Genomic DNA, 13,415 nt, shown 5'->3' with positions numbered 1-13,415 from the left:
CTTATTAGTCTTCCCAAAGTGCATCACCTCACTCTGTCTCAGGACTCTGGCCGCCTTGCTGCATGAACTCTTGGTGCCAACTTGGGTAGGGTCGTGACGCGAGGAAGGGGGATTAGGGTGAAGAGGGGGGGGCGGGCGGCGGGGAAGAGCCGGAGGTAAAAGATGTTCGGTGCAGGGGTTGTTGTTTTGTTGTTTTTTAAAGTTTAAAAAGTTTACAAATTCTGTTCAAATTCAAATTTTATTTAAAGTTCAAAATTATGTTTAACAAGTTTACAATGTTTATTAAATTCTTTTGTTCACCTTAACCATTCCTGTGTAGTGTCTCATTTGCAGAATAAGAGTGGGAATAGTCAACATGGTGGGATCAAGAGGCCAGGCAACAGTCAAATATGCCGTTCACTCTTCAAGCAAAGTGTTCAATTATGAACTGCTGACGTAAGGCTTTTGCAGTGATGAAAGCTGCACAAGGCCTCCCCTGTGGTGGTGGTGGTGGTGGTGGCATGGGTTCCTCGGCAGGCTCCTCGTCCTTCTCCTCCTCCCCTCTCTCATGAGGTGGTCCTGCAATCCCCATTGGGATCCTGTCCCCTCATGATGGCTAAGTTGTGTAGCATGCAGAACACCACAATGAACTCAGAGACCTGCTGAGGGGAGTATTGTAGGCAGCCTCCAGAGTGGGCCAGGCATCGGAAGCACTGCTTGAGCACTCCAATTGTCAGTTCGACGATGTTGCATATGGCTGCATGGGTCTCATTATAGCGATGCTCGGCTTCTGTCTGAGGATTCCGGAGGGGGGTCATGAGCCAGATCGTAACCTTTGTCCCCCAGCATCCAGTTCTGGCCTTGTGGTTGACACTCGTACAGGCATGAGACACTGCTCTCATGCAAGATGAAAGCATCGTGAATGCTCACTGGATATTGGGCATTGACTTCCATGATGTGCTGAGTATGGTCACAGACAATTTGCACGTTCATGGAGTGGAATCCCTTTTGGTCTTGGTAAACCTTTGGATTGAGTAAAGGTGCTCGCAGGGTGATGTGTGTACAGTCAATGGCAACCTGAACCATGGGGAAGCCAGCAATTCATCCAAAACCTACAGCCCTCTCATTCTGTGCCTCCTTGGTCATTGGGAAGTTTATGAATTCCATCCTGCATGCATACAGTACAGTAGTCACCTGGTGAATGCAACAATGTTTAGCATTCTGCGAGATGGAACATATGTCCCCCGCTGATGCCTGAAAGGAGTCAGAGGCATAGAAGGCGAGTGCCGCAGTTACCTTCACCTCAATGGGCATGGCAGTCCTGTTGTCGCTGGTAGGCTGTTGGTCTGTCTTTATGAGCTGACATATCTTTGTGACCACCTCTTTTCGGAAGCATAGCCTTCTAATGCACAGTGCCTCAGAGAGCTGCAGGTATGAGTGCTGTTGCCTGTAAACTTGTGGGGGTGGGGGTAAGGCCTCTTCCCCATACATCTGCAACCTCTTCGATTATGCTCAAAATGCTCATCAATAAGCCTTTTTTCAGCTCGACGCTGTATAATGACAGTAGAGAGGAATAATGGCTGACATTGATAATGAAGAAGAAAGCTGTAGACTGCAGGAAGATATCAATCAACTGGTCAGGTGGGCAGAACAGTGACAAATGGAATTTAATCTGGAGCAGTGTGAGATAATGCATTTGGGGAGGGCTAACAAGGAAAGGGTAGGACACTGAGAAGTTTAGAGGAACAAAGGGATAGATAGATAAGGTGGTTAAGAAGGCATACGGAATGCTTGCCTTTATTAGCCGAGGCATAGAACACAAGGTTGTGCTTGAACGGTATAAAACACTAATACAAAAGCAAAATACTACGGATGCTGGAATCTGAAATAAAAACAGGGAATGCTGGAAATCTCAGCGGGTCAGGCAGCATCTGTGGAGAGAAACACCGAGTTAATGTTTCAGGTCGACGACCCTTCGTCAGAACTGCCGAATGTTCGAAAACAGCACATGCTTAAGCACTGAAAGGGGGAAGGGAAGGAAAACAAAAGGGAAAGTGTGTGATAGGGTGGAAGGCAAGAGAGATTAGAGAGACAAAAGGGATGATGGCCGAATTGAAATGATAATGGCAGAAGTCAGAAAAAGGTTAATCTGAATAGGGTATGAATGGCGTAGTAATGACCAACTGCCATTATAGACAAAGAAAAAAAGGAGAGGGAAGAAAGAAGGAAAAAAACATAAGATGGGGGTGGCGGGCAGGAGGGAAAGGGAGCCAAATGTGGCCAGAGGTTATGCTCTGAAATTGTTGAACTCGATGTTAAGTCCAGAAGGCTGTAAAGTGCCTAAATGAAAGATGAGGTGCTGTTCCTCGAGCTTGCATTGAGCTTCATTGGAGGAGCCCGAGGACAGAGATAGCAGAATAGGGATGGAGTGGAGAATTAAAGTGACAGGCGACCGGAAGCTCAGGGTCACATTTATGGACTGAATGGAGGTGTTCAGCAAAGCGGTCACCCAATCCACGCTTGGTCTCCCCAATGTAGAGGAGACCACATCGTGAGCAGCGAATACAGTATGCTAAGTTGAAAGAAGTACAAGTAAATCACTGTTTCACCTGGAAGGAGTATTTGGGGCTCTGGAAAATGGGAAGGGAGGAGGCAAAAGGCCAGGTGTTGCATCTCCTGCTCAGCATGGGAAGGTAAGGGGGTGCTAGGAGTGGGGGTGTAAAAAACATTAGTTAGGCCACAGCTAGAGTACTGCGTGCAGTTCTGATCACCGAATTACAGGAAGGATGTGTTTGCACTGGAGAGGGTACAGAGAAGATTTACGAAGAAGTTGCCGGGACTGGAGAATCTTAGCTATGAGGAAAGATTAGATAGGCTGGGTTTGTTTTCCTTGGAACAGAGGAGGCTGAGGGGAGACCTCATTGAGGTGTATAAAATTATGAGGGGCCTGGATATAGTGGATAGAAAGGGCCTATTTCCCTTAGCAGAGGGGTCAACAACCAGGGGGCATAAATTTAAAGTAATTGACAGAAGGTTTAGAGGGGATTTGAGGGGAAATTTCTTCGCCCAGAGGGTTGTGGGGGTCTGGAACTCACTGCCCGAAAGGGTGGTAGAGGCAGAAACCCTCACCACATTTAAAAAGTACTTGGATGTGCACTTGAAGTGCTGTAGCCTGAAGGGCTATGGACCCAGAGCTGGAAAGTGGGATTAGGTTGGGTATTTCTTGGTCGGCTGGCACGGACATGATGGGCCGAAATGGCTTCCTTCCATGCTGTAACTTTCTATGTTTCTATGAGTATAGCCCCCATTTTTTAAAATGTCCTTAAATATCCTTTAAAACGAACTATAAACTCACATAAAAGTTCACCGTGTAAAACGCAGCCTTCTTCTCCAAATCCTTTTATGCACTGAACTTCTGCTCTGTTTCTAAGATGGCGCTGGGTGTGCCCTGGCTCTGACCTGGGTTTGACTGATCTTTTTCGGGCGGGTTTCCGGGCGGACGGTAAAATGGGCGATATCGCCGGATTTCCACCCAGTGCAATAGCACAATGTTGCACGCCGATTGACGTCATCCAAATGGTGAAAACATCAGGCGAGTGCTAAGTATTAGCGCCGGCGCAAAGCCACTGCTGAAATTTCCGCCCGGGCGCAAAATGTTGTGCGACTCTAGCACCAAAAAAGTAGTTTTGCGCTTTTCCTAGGTGAAAAACCAGTCGCAAACCTGTCGAAAATCTAGGCCCATGAGTTTACAAAAGGACACAATAACACTGTGGTTTTATACTTTTCATGTAGACATTTTTTTCCCAATAATGCCTAGGGGTAGACGGAAGATTGGGCTATTGCTGTGTTGTTTTAGTATGGATTTTTTGTGCTAATCAGACACTGTTCCTTTGATGCAGTGACAATAAACTGTTGTAAACAGGAGCTTCTGGAAGCAGACAGAACTAGATCAAGAACTAGATAAAAATTGAGTAAAAGAAAAAGCAATGAGAAGAAAGGAAAATGAGAACAATATAAACAGGAAAGTACTCAAAGATGAAAATACATAAAATATAAGAAAAGGAAACAAAAGTCAAAGGAGGTAAAACAAAGGCACAAGAGTGAAAACTGGATAAAAATGAAAACTAGATAAAAATGAAGGCAAACAATAAAGCAAAATTTGTATAAGACATTAAAAAGAACCATAAGAAACATTTTTTCCAAGGAAAATAAATGAAGATTACAATAAAGTTTACAAAAATGTATGTAATATTAAAGTGATATCTTGATAGTTTGAAGTAATAACCATGATAATAGTTATGTATTGATTTTCCACAAAAGGTTGAGTTGACCTGTGGTGCAACCTTATATGCACCAGCAGCCCAGATGATGGCTGGCACTGACTTTGTTGATAGAAGACGTTCCTCTTTAATTTGAGCAGGCATACGAGCAAATGAAAAGCTTACCCAGAGACCTTGGCCTATGGGACACTTGGCAGTAAAACATAAAATCCAACAAGGCAGCAGAATGTATCAGGCTGTAACTTGTCATTTAAGGGCAACTGGTATAGTAGAAAAAGTTGACTAATTGGGGTTGATTTATGCTTCTGGCAGGAAGCGCGTATTAGAAATTCAGGTGTATGCTGGGTATGATTTGATCAACCATTAATATAAAATGGTCAGAAAATTGTGCACAGCGTGTGCCCCAATTCCTCATAGGGACGGCCGCTGGGTGAGTGTTCCAATCAGGAGCAAAAAGGCAACAAACTACACCCATTGTTCAAAATGGTACAGTGGAAATATGTAGACAGCACAGTTACTTTTGATGCTGAAAAATTGGAGGTACTGCTGTAGGTGCACCAAAGGAGTGAGGTATTATTTGAGACTGGGAGCCACACTCCAGAAATGCACACGTTCAAACTGCATGGAATTAGTTCATCCAAGATTCGCACACATGTCTACAAATCAGGAAGAAGAAATTGTCTGGTATCAGAAAATACAGCCTCAGGACCTCCCAAAGCACTTCACAACCGATGAATTCCATTTGAAGTGTACTCACTATTGTTTTTTAGGCAAACGTGACAGCTAACTTGCATAAAGCAAGATCCTACAATCAGATAAATAGATCTGTTTTCGTGATGTTGGTTGAAGGACGAATGTTGACAAGGACACCTGGAGAATTATGTGCTTTTCTTTGAATTATGCTATAGGATTGTTCAATAGGCAGGCAGGGATTTGGTTTATCATTCGAAAGACATCCAATAGTGCAGTGGCCTCTCAGTGTTATACTAAAGAGTTACCCTGAACTATACAATCTAGTCTTCAAGTAGGATGTGGCGCCAACATGTTCTGACTGAAAGGGGAAAGTGAGCCAATCTAAGGGAACCATTTACACTACAGTATCAGCTAAAATGGGTGACAGGATGTGCTTATGAGTTTAGATGAAATGAGGTTGAGAGGGCAAGAGGTAACCATTATGATGAGCTTAAGAGGGATGGGGGCGAAATTAGAGAAAATAAGGCAAGCATGGAGATGGGACCGGGGAATGTTTGATTTAGTGGGCAGAAGGAGGTGGGTGAAGCTACTGAATCGATGGTCTCCATCATGGAGATGAGGTCCTTGCACTTGTTGTTAGAGGTGAGGGTGGAGAGGATGTGGAAAGGAGTTATTGAGGCAGTTGCTGCAGAGAAAATAAGCCTGGGGTTGTCTTTGCTCTCCAGGATGATTCAAAAATAGTGGGCTGTTTAGGTAGAGGAGAGTGAGGCCCTGTAGGGATTGATTTAATCAACCCAGATCTGAAGTTTACACCCCTTGGACTTGATGGAGTGAAGTAGGGAGCTGTTCTGGGGAATTAATTGCGATGGGAGGCAGCAAAGATTTTGCTGGAGACAAGGGCATTCAAGGTGGAGATAAAAACAAGCGAATCACCTGCCATCACCAATAGTTACAGCTGAAACACCAGCTCCTAAGATGCAAGACCCTCCATTAAAATCATTGATTGGAAAATTGAAATTGACTGCGCTGATCTCCACACCCAGTTCTTCAATTTATACTCCGGGTGAGCAGACTCTGGGAGCAGAGTTTTGCAATTTTAGGACTCTACTCTCTGATAGTATTATTTAAACCCAGCTTTCGAACATCATATTGTTCACACTTATTTTTTCTTTTCTGCTTATAGGTACTGGAGGTACAATGAAGAAACACATGGTGTAGACAGTGGTTATCCCAAATCTATTTCAATATGGAAAGGAATCCCCGCCTCTCCACAAGGGGCCTTTGTCAGCAAAGAAAGTGGTAAGAGCAAATGTAAACATGATCAACTGCTGCAGTGTTGATTTTGTTCAAACTTGCACTTTTCTGTATATTGATTTTATCTGGTAAATGATTTTTCATTTTTCATAAACATAACAAATCGGATACTGCACTGGGTTTCAAATCGTTGTGCTAACGATAATATTTAATTGCCTTCATTATAAATTTAGCACTCAAAGTTAAGGTTAGATTTTGTAAAGTGCTACCACTCTTAACCATAGGTCCCAGGTCAAGTCTGAGACCCGGGTTTGAAATCAGCACAATTTGAATGGATAGAAGTCTACTGATGATTTTTAAAGCTCCCAACTTACAGTCTCAAACTTCTTAGGTGCGAAATACTGGCCCGTAACAGCCACAAGACGGAAGTTCCTGTGCCAGGAACAGAAGTTCCGCCCCCCACGATCTATATTTGGGCTATTGCCCCTGAGAGGAAGGGGAAGGCAAAATATCGCGTTGCACTCCCTCCTGGGGGTGGGGGCGGGAGCGGGGCGTAAAGCCACGCGAAGTTAGCAGTGCTACATGGTGGGACGTGTAGTGTTGGCACATAGATAGGGCCCTCCTCTTCATTAAAGGGGAGGGCCAAACTAACGACTCTGCGGGTGGGAAATGGGGCCATCAGTGGACCACCAGGGAGCAGGTGCAGCCCGGCACACAAGCAGAGTGCCTGGCTGCAAGATCGCGGCACGGACCCTGCGATCGACAAAAAAGAAGGCCGCGACCAGTAAGTTGGCCATTTTTAATTTTCTACAGCCCTCAGGGGACACTACTGAATTTTCGTTCCGGGATGAAAACGGGTCCCTGCGCATGGTGATGACATTGTCATCGCCAGCATAGCGGAGCGGGGCACTACCGGTTACAGCCGCCACTAAATTCCCACACAATTTCATGGGAGTCGGTAGCAGCAACAAGCACGGGTGAAAAGTCATTTGCGCTCCGTTAGCACCACTGAGTGCGCGAACGGAAGACACTAATGCACCGAATTTTTCCTCCTCGGGTCAGAATACTAGCTGTGCCTGACTAGCTCACCTTTTTGCACAAACTTCTTTCCTCATAAATTTAAATGAATGAACGGAAAATTAAGTGGGCTCCATTACTGGCATGCATTCCTCTCCAGATGACATTTCCTCTATGTGCTGTGCCCAATTGACGCTTTATGCACAATGCTAAAAAGGAAAATCTGCCCCCAAAGCATATAATGACCATGGGCTAGAAATTGTGTATCACCCAGTTTGGGGAGATAACTTTTGCAGGAGAGCAAAGGTATCGTCGGGCAGGAACGATTTTGATTCTGCCAGGAACTTCCTGTTTAGTGCTCAAAGAGAGAAGTGGAGCGCTAAATCAAGTGCTACCACTTCCCTTAGAGCGCTAAAGGATGTCAGAGGGGCGGTATTGGCAGAGCGCTCAGCAATGTTCGGGGCAGCGCTGCCGTCTTTACAGGCTCTTTCCCTCCCTTAAAGGGAAGGGCCAATGCTGTATTGATTGAATCCTAAGGCTGTGTCTGTTGGGCGATGGCACCTGCGATATGCGCAGAGCAGCCCCAAGCACTCTTAAGAGAGTGCAATCGCGGGGTCCAAAAATAGCAAAATACATCACTCTGGGGACATAATTAAATTGTGCCCTACCTGACCACCACTGCCTTTAATTACCACTCCCCAAGCAGCCAGCCGTGGTGACAATTCCTCCTGCAACTGCCTTTGTTGTCACTCGCCGATGCTGCAGGGGGCGGGAGCGAATATTGCATCCGGGTTGGTAACGGGGCACTGCACCGGATGACATCATGATCTCCGGGGCACAAGAGATCGAGGCAATAAATTTTAGCGCAGCGCAAACCCGCCAGGGATGTTCGCGGGCATCGCTGATTTCGTCGGTAAGCCCTTAGCGCCCCATTACCGCCCCCCAGAGGCACTAATGGGAGGTGCAAACCAGGCCAATTTCTCCCCCCCCCCCGTGCTCTTACAATTTGATGTTTTGCCAATCATCTCCATTCTGTCGATCAACATAATCTTAAATCTTCCTGATGCTTGCCATTTCAGCTCGCTCTCACATTTTCATTTCAAATTTTCCATTTTTGACCTCCAGCACCTCTCTAAACAAAGTCAATTCTAACTTTGTGAACAGCATGAGAGATTCCACAATCCAGCATTGCCACTGTGGAATGCTGTTCACAGGGAGTGTATTTTGGGAAATAATAGGTGCGCAGCCCATGCAATGGCAGCCTGCCTTCAGCCGCCTCGGCCTAGGCTCTGGAATTCTCTCAACCCCTCTGCCTCTCCACCTCCCTCTCCTCCTTTAAGACCACCCTTAAAACCCACCTTTTTGACCAAGGTTTTGGTCAACCTTGCCAAGATCTCTTTCTTTGGCTCAGCCTCCATTGTTTCGACTACTCGTTGGAATATTTTTCTACGTTAAAGGTGATATGTAAATACAAGTTGTTGTGGCTAATTTTAACGGAATAAATAAATGAATCACGGGTTGTGTGGCCACAGTTTCCTGAGATCTGCTTTCTGCATGCACTGATCAGTGGGTGAAGTGTCAGATCACAAATCACCCTGAATATTTCATCTTCCTTCTGGGTACCTTTCACCTCATTGTCTGAACAACTTCATAACCTCAGCTGTCTCCAGGAATTTCCCAGCAGGATTCTCTTGTTCACATTGCTTTCCCCTTCATTGGAGAGCTCATTTACCTCCATTATTTTTTATGACTTTTTACATAGTATTAAAGGAATGTATAGAACCATTAAGGCCATTGAGGGTCACCTGGCCCGATCCAATGTTTAAAAAATGAAATTCTGTTTGCTGCCTGATATACCGCTCAATAACTTCTTTCACCAAAAAAACAATCCAAATCTATCTTGAATTTGCTGACACCATCCATCTCTACTATCTCGTGGGCAGTTATCCACATATCTATCATCCTGTGTGCTCCCCGAGTTAAATTTACACTGTCTGTTCATCTTCCCTTTTTTGAAGACTTAAGTCCATGCCCCATGGATACAGAATTTATGGTTATGGCAAAAAAAAATCTAAATTTGGCTTATCTATTCCCTATAGAATTTTATACAGGTCAGTGCACAAGGCGAAAGTAAGGTTAATGTTCTCTAGACTGTGAGCGGTCAAACTGGCCTTGAGTGATCAGTTGTTTCTCCATTATAGTTTTGTATCCATAGCAACCCCCTTAACTATCTTAAAATCAAGTCATGTGATACAATTTCTATCTAATGTCTACAAGAATACAGTTAATTACATCTACACAGCTGTTTTATTTTGCTCAGGCTGTCTGCCTTTACACAGAAATATCTCTGACTTTCAGATCCCACCCCTCTCTCTCTGTCTCACTGCCTACACATTCACCATAGCCCCCTATACCAATTAACCAATGATGCTGTCGGCTCATGTCACGTTATCCTAACTTAGTAATTTTGAAAAAAATAAAAAAAGAAAGACTGATTTGTACTTATATTGAGTTTTTCATAACCACCAGACATCCCAAAGCACTTTACAATCAATGAAGTACTTTTGATGTGTAGTCACTGTTGCAATGTAGGAAACACGGCAGCCAATTTGTGCTCAGCAAGTACCCACAAACAGCTATGTGATAATGACCAGATAATCTTTTTAGTGATGTTGGTTGAGGGATAAATATTCGCCTGGACACCGGGGATAACTCCCCTGCCCTTCTTCAAAATAGTGCCAAGGGATCTTTTACGTCCACCTGAGAGGGCAGGCAGGGGCCTCTGTTTAACTTCTCATCTGAAAGACACATTATTATTCCTAAAACCCAAACAGAAGCATATTTATGCAGGTCAACTGTAACTATCCAGCCATGATTCCTTCATTATGTGGCAGTCTAGGTAGTCACATTATTTGAAGAAGAAACACTGAGAGAGTACCACTTAAGACACCAGAGTTCACCTTTATATTCACAACTGCTGACTCAACCATGAAACTTTTGAACTGCAGAGGAGAGAATCAGGGTGGAATCCTAAGCATATGTTTGCTGTCTACTCCACCTGCAACAAAAATGTGCAGTTCAACTTTGAAACAATGATAGAGTGTGTACCAAGGGAAAAAGTTTTGTATAATATTTTAAATGGTACCTCACAAAATGTGCAGCAGGTCCTAAATTAGGGAGTTGTGCCGTAGTTGATGGGCCTCATAAGAAATGTGAGCAAAAATGAAGAGCACACTTACCTTGGCCTTTCTTCTGATACCAGCAAACGTCTTCCTCATTTGTAGCCAGATACAAGGGACCTGGGTGACTACATTGACTTGTTTGCTGACCTCCCTTCATGCAGTTGCCACCTGTGCTTTTACCAGAGGGTGGCCTTCAGCCCCAAATAGGGCCACGCTGCTTTCCTGCAGTAGCATCTCCAGCTCTTCAGCATTAAAGGGAGCAGTGTTAATCACATGTCTCCACTGTGCCATTGTGAAGAACTATTCCACTCTTTGGCCACAGCCACAATATATCCTTTAATGGCCTTGGATGATGAGGGAGATAGAGAATATGATGAAACAAAAAAAAGAGGTTGTATGATGCATCTCAGGTGAATTCTTCAAGTGAGAACCAGGCCAAATACAATATGTTGAGAGAGGAAGTGAAGAAGAAAATAAGACTGGCAAAGAGAGAATACGAGAATAGAATGGCAGTTAACATAAAGGGGAACCCAAAAGTCTTCCACCAGCATGTAAATAGTAAGCGGGTAGTAAGAGGTGGGCTGTGGCCCACTGAGGATAAAGAAGGTGACAAGTTTAGAGGCGCAAGATTAGAATACTTAATGAGTACTTTGTATCGGTGTTTACGAAGGAAGAGAATGCTGACAAAATATCGTTAGAAGCGGAGATGGTAGAGCTGGTACCAGGGGTGAAAATTGATAGGCAGGTTGTACTGGAGAAGCTGGGGTTGTTCTCCTTGGAGCAAAGGAAGTTGAGGGGAGATTTGATAGAGCTGTACAAGATTATGACAGGTTTGGATAAGGTAGAGAGAGAAAGGCTGTTTCCATTAGCTGATGGTACAAGGACTAGGAGACACACATTTAAAGTTTTGGGCAAGAGATGCAGGGGATGTGAAGAAGAACTTTATTACACAATGAGTGGTAATGACCTGTACTCGCTGCCAACGAGGGTGGTGGAAGCAAAGATGATCAATGATTTCAAAAGGAGATTGGATAGGCACTTGAGGGAAATAAGCTTGCAGGGCTACGGGGACAGAGCGGGGGAATGGGACTGACTGGATTGCTCTACAGAGGGCCGGCTTGGACTCGATGGGCCGAATGGCATCCTTCTGGGCAGTATTGACTCTATGGAGCTGAAATTCAGTGCAGTCAGAAAGCTGGTGGTATTAAGGCCTTCTTTCCCCGATTAGCGCCGCAAAGTTTGCGACGGCCATTGGATCCAAATTCAGCTTTTGACCACAAAAAAATGTTCCAGTCTTATTAGCCCTTCAAACCTGAAAGTTTGCAGTCTTAATTGGGGCATTATTCCCATGGGAAATTCACCCCTAGGGTGATGTGGCAGCTGCCATTGGAGCACAGGCGCAAGGGAGCGAGTGTATCGGTGCTGCTTTGGAGAGGATGGCCCTGGCTCTGCAAGAGTCGATGGAGCATCTAAGTGCTGTCATATCTGGTAGCTTTCAGACTGTAGCTGCTCGCATGCAGTCTATGCTGGATGCCCCGTCGAGACCTCAGTGTTGCTTTTGTGGCTGGGTCCATCACGGGCCACGGGGGACCTTCCGATGTGGCGCCACAGCACCGACCTGAGCTCCCTCAGATTAGTGGTGCTGGTATTGTGCTGCCCCTGGTGAGTTATTCATGCTCCACGGGCCAGAATACAGAAGGGTAACTTTGAAGGTATGAGGCGTGAATTGGCTAGGATAGATTGGCGAATGACACTGAAGGGGTTGACTGTGGATGGGCAATGGCAGACATTTAGAGACCGCATGGATGAACTACAACAATTGTACATTCCTGTCTGTCGTAAAAATAAAAAAGGGAAGGTGGCTCAACCGTGGCTATCAAGGGAAATCAGGAATAGTATTAAAGCCAAGGAAGTGGCATACAAATTGGCCAGAAATAGCAGTGAACCCGTGGACTGGGAGAAATTTAGAACTCAGCAGAGGAGGACAAAGGGTTTGATTAGGGCAGGGAAAATGGAGTACGAGAAGAAGCTTGCAGGGAACATTAAGACGGATTGTAAAAGTTTCTATAGATATGTAAAGAGAAAAAGGTTAGTAAAGACAAACGTAAGTCCCCTGCAGTCAGAATCAGGGGAAGTCATAACGGGGAACAAAGAAATGGCGGACCAATTGAACAAGTACTTTGGTTCGGTATTCACTGAGGAGGACACAAACAACCTTCCGGATATAAAAGGGGTCGGAGGGTCTAGTAAGGAGGAGGAACTGAGGGAAATCCTTATTAGTCGGGAAATTGTGTTGGGGAAATTGATGGGATTGAAGGCCGATAAATCCCCAGGGCCTGATGGACTGCATCCCAGAGTACTTAAGGAGGTGGCCTTGGAAATAGTGGATACATTGACAGTCATTTTCCAACATTCCATTGACTCTGGATCAGTTCCTATGGAGTGGAGGGTAGCCAATGTAACCCCACTTTTTAAAAAAGGAGGGAGAGAGATAACAGGGAATTATAGACCGGTCAGCCTGACATCGGTAGTGGGTAAAATGATGGAATCAATTATTAAGGATGTCATAGCAGTGCATTTGGAAAGAGGTGATATGATAGGTCCAAGTCAGCATGGATTTGTGAAAGGGAAATCACGCTTGACAAATCTTCTGGAATTTTTTGAGGATGTTTCCAGTAGAGTGGACAAGGGAGAACCAGTTGATGTGGTATATTTGGACTTTCAGAAGGCTTTCGACAAGGTCCCACACAAGAGATTAATGTGCAAAGTTAAAGCACATGGGATTGGGGGTAGTGTGCTGACATGGATTGAGAACTGGTTGTCAGACAGGAAGCAAAGAGTAGAAGTAAATGGGTACTTTTCAGAATGGCAGGCAGTGACTAGTGGGGTACCGCAAGGTTCTGTGCTGGGGCCCCAGCTGTTTACACTGTATATTAATGATTTAGACGAGGGGATTAAATGTAGTATCTCCAAATTTGCGGATGACACTAAGTTGGGTGGCAGTGTGAGC

At 44.9% G+C, this 13,415-nt stretch overlaps 1 protein-coding gene across 2 annotated transcripts in view; it reads left to right on the top strand.

Annotated features, from left to right (window-relative positions):
- The window catches only part of LOC139276174 (matrix metalloproteinase-16-like), a 421,723-nt gene that overhangs the window by 398,846 nt on the left and 9,462 nt on the right, over positions 1 to 13,415 (top strand). For both annotated transcript variants that reach the window (XM_070893755.1, XM_070893764.1), the window contains exon 9: positions 6,136 to 6,251. In XM_070893755.1, coding sequence (XP_070749856.1) covers positions 6,136 to 6,251 — 116 coding nt within the window. The remainder of the gene's footprint in view (positions 1 to 6,135; positions 6,252 to 13,415) is intronic.

This window comes from Pristiophorus japonicus, chromosome 1, assembly GCF_044704955.1.
Source record: "Pristiophorus japonicus isolate sPriJap1 chromosome 1, sPriJap1.hap1, whole genome shotgun sequence".
Taxonomy (NCBI): domain Eukaryota; kingdom Metazoa; phylum Chordata; class Chondrichthyes; family Pristiophoridae; genus Pristiophorus; species Pristiophorus japonicus.
Note: the sequence above shows the minus strand (reverse complement) of the source record. Positions and strands in the feature narration are given on the sequence as shown.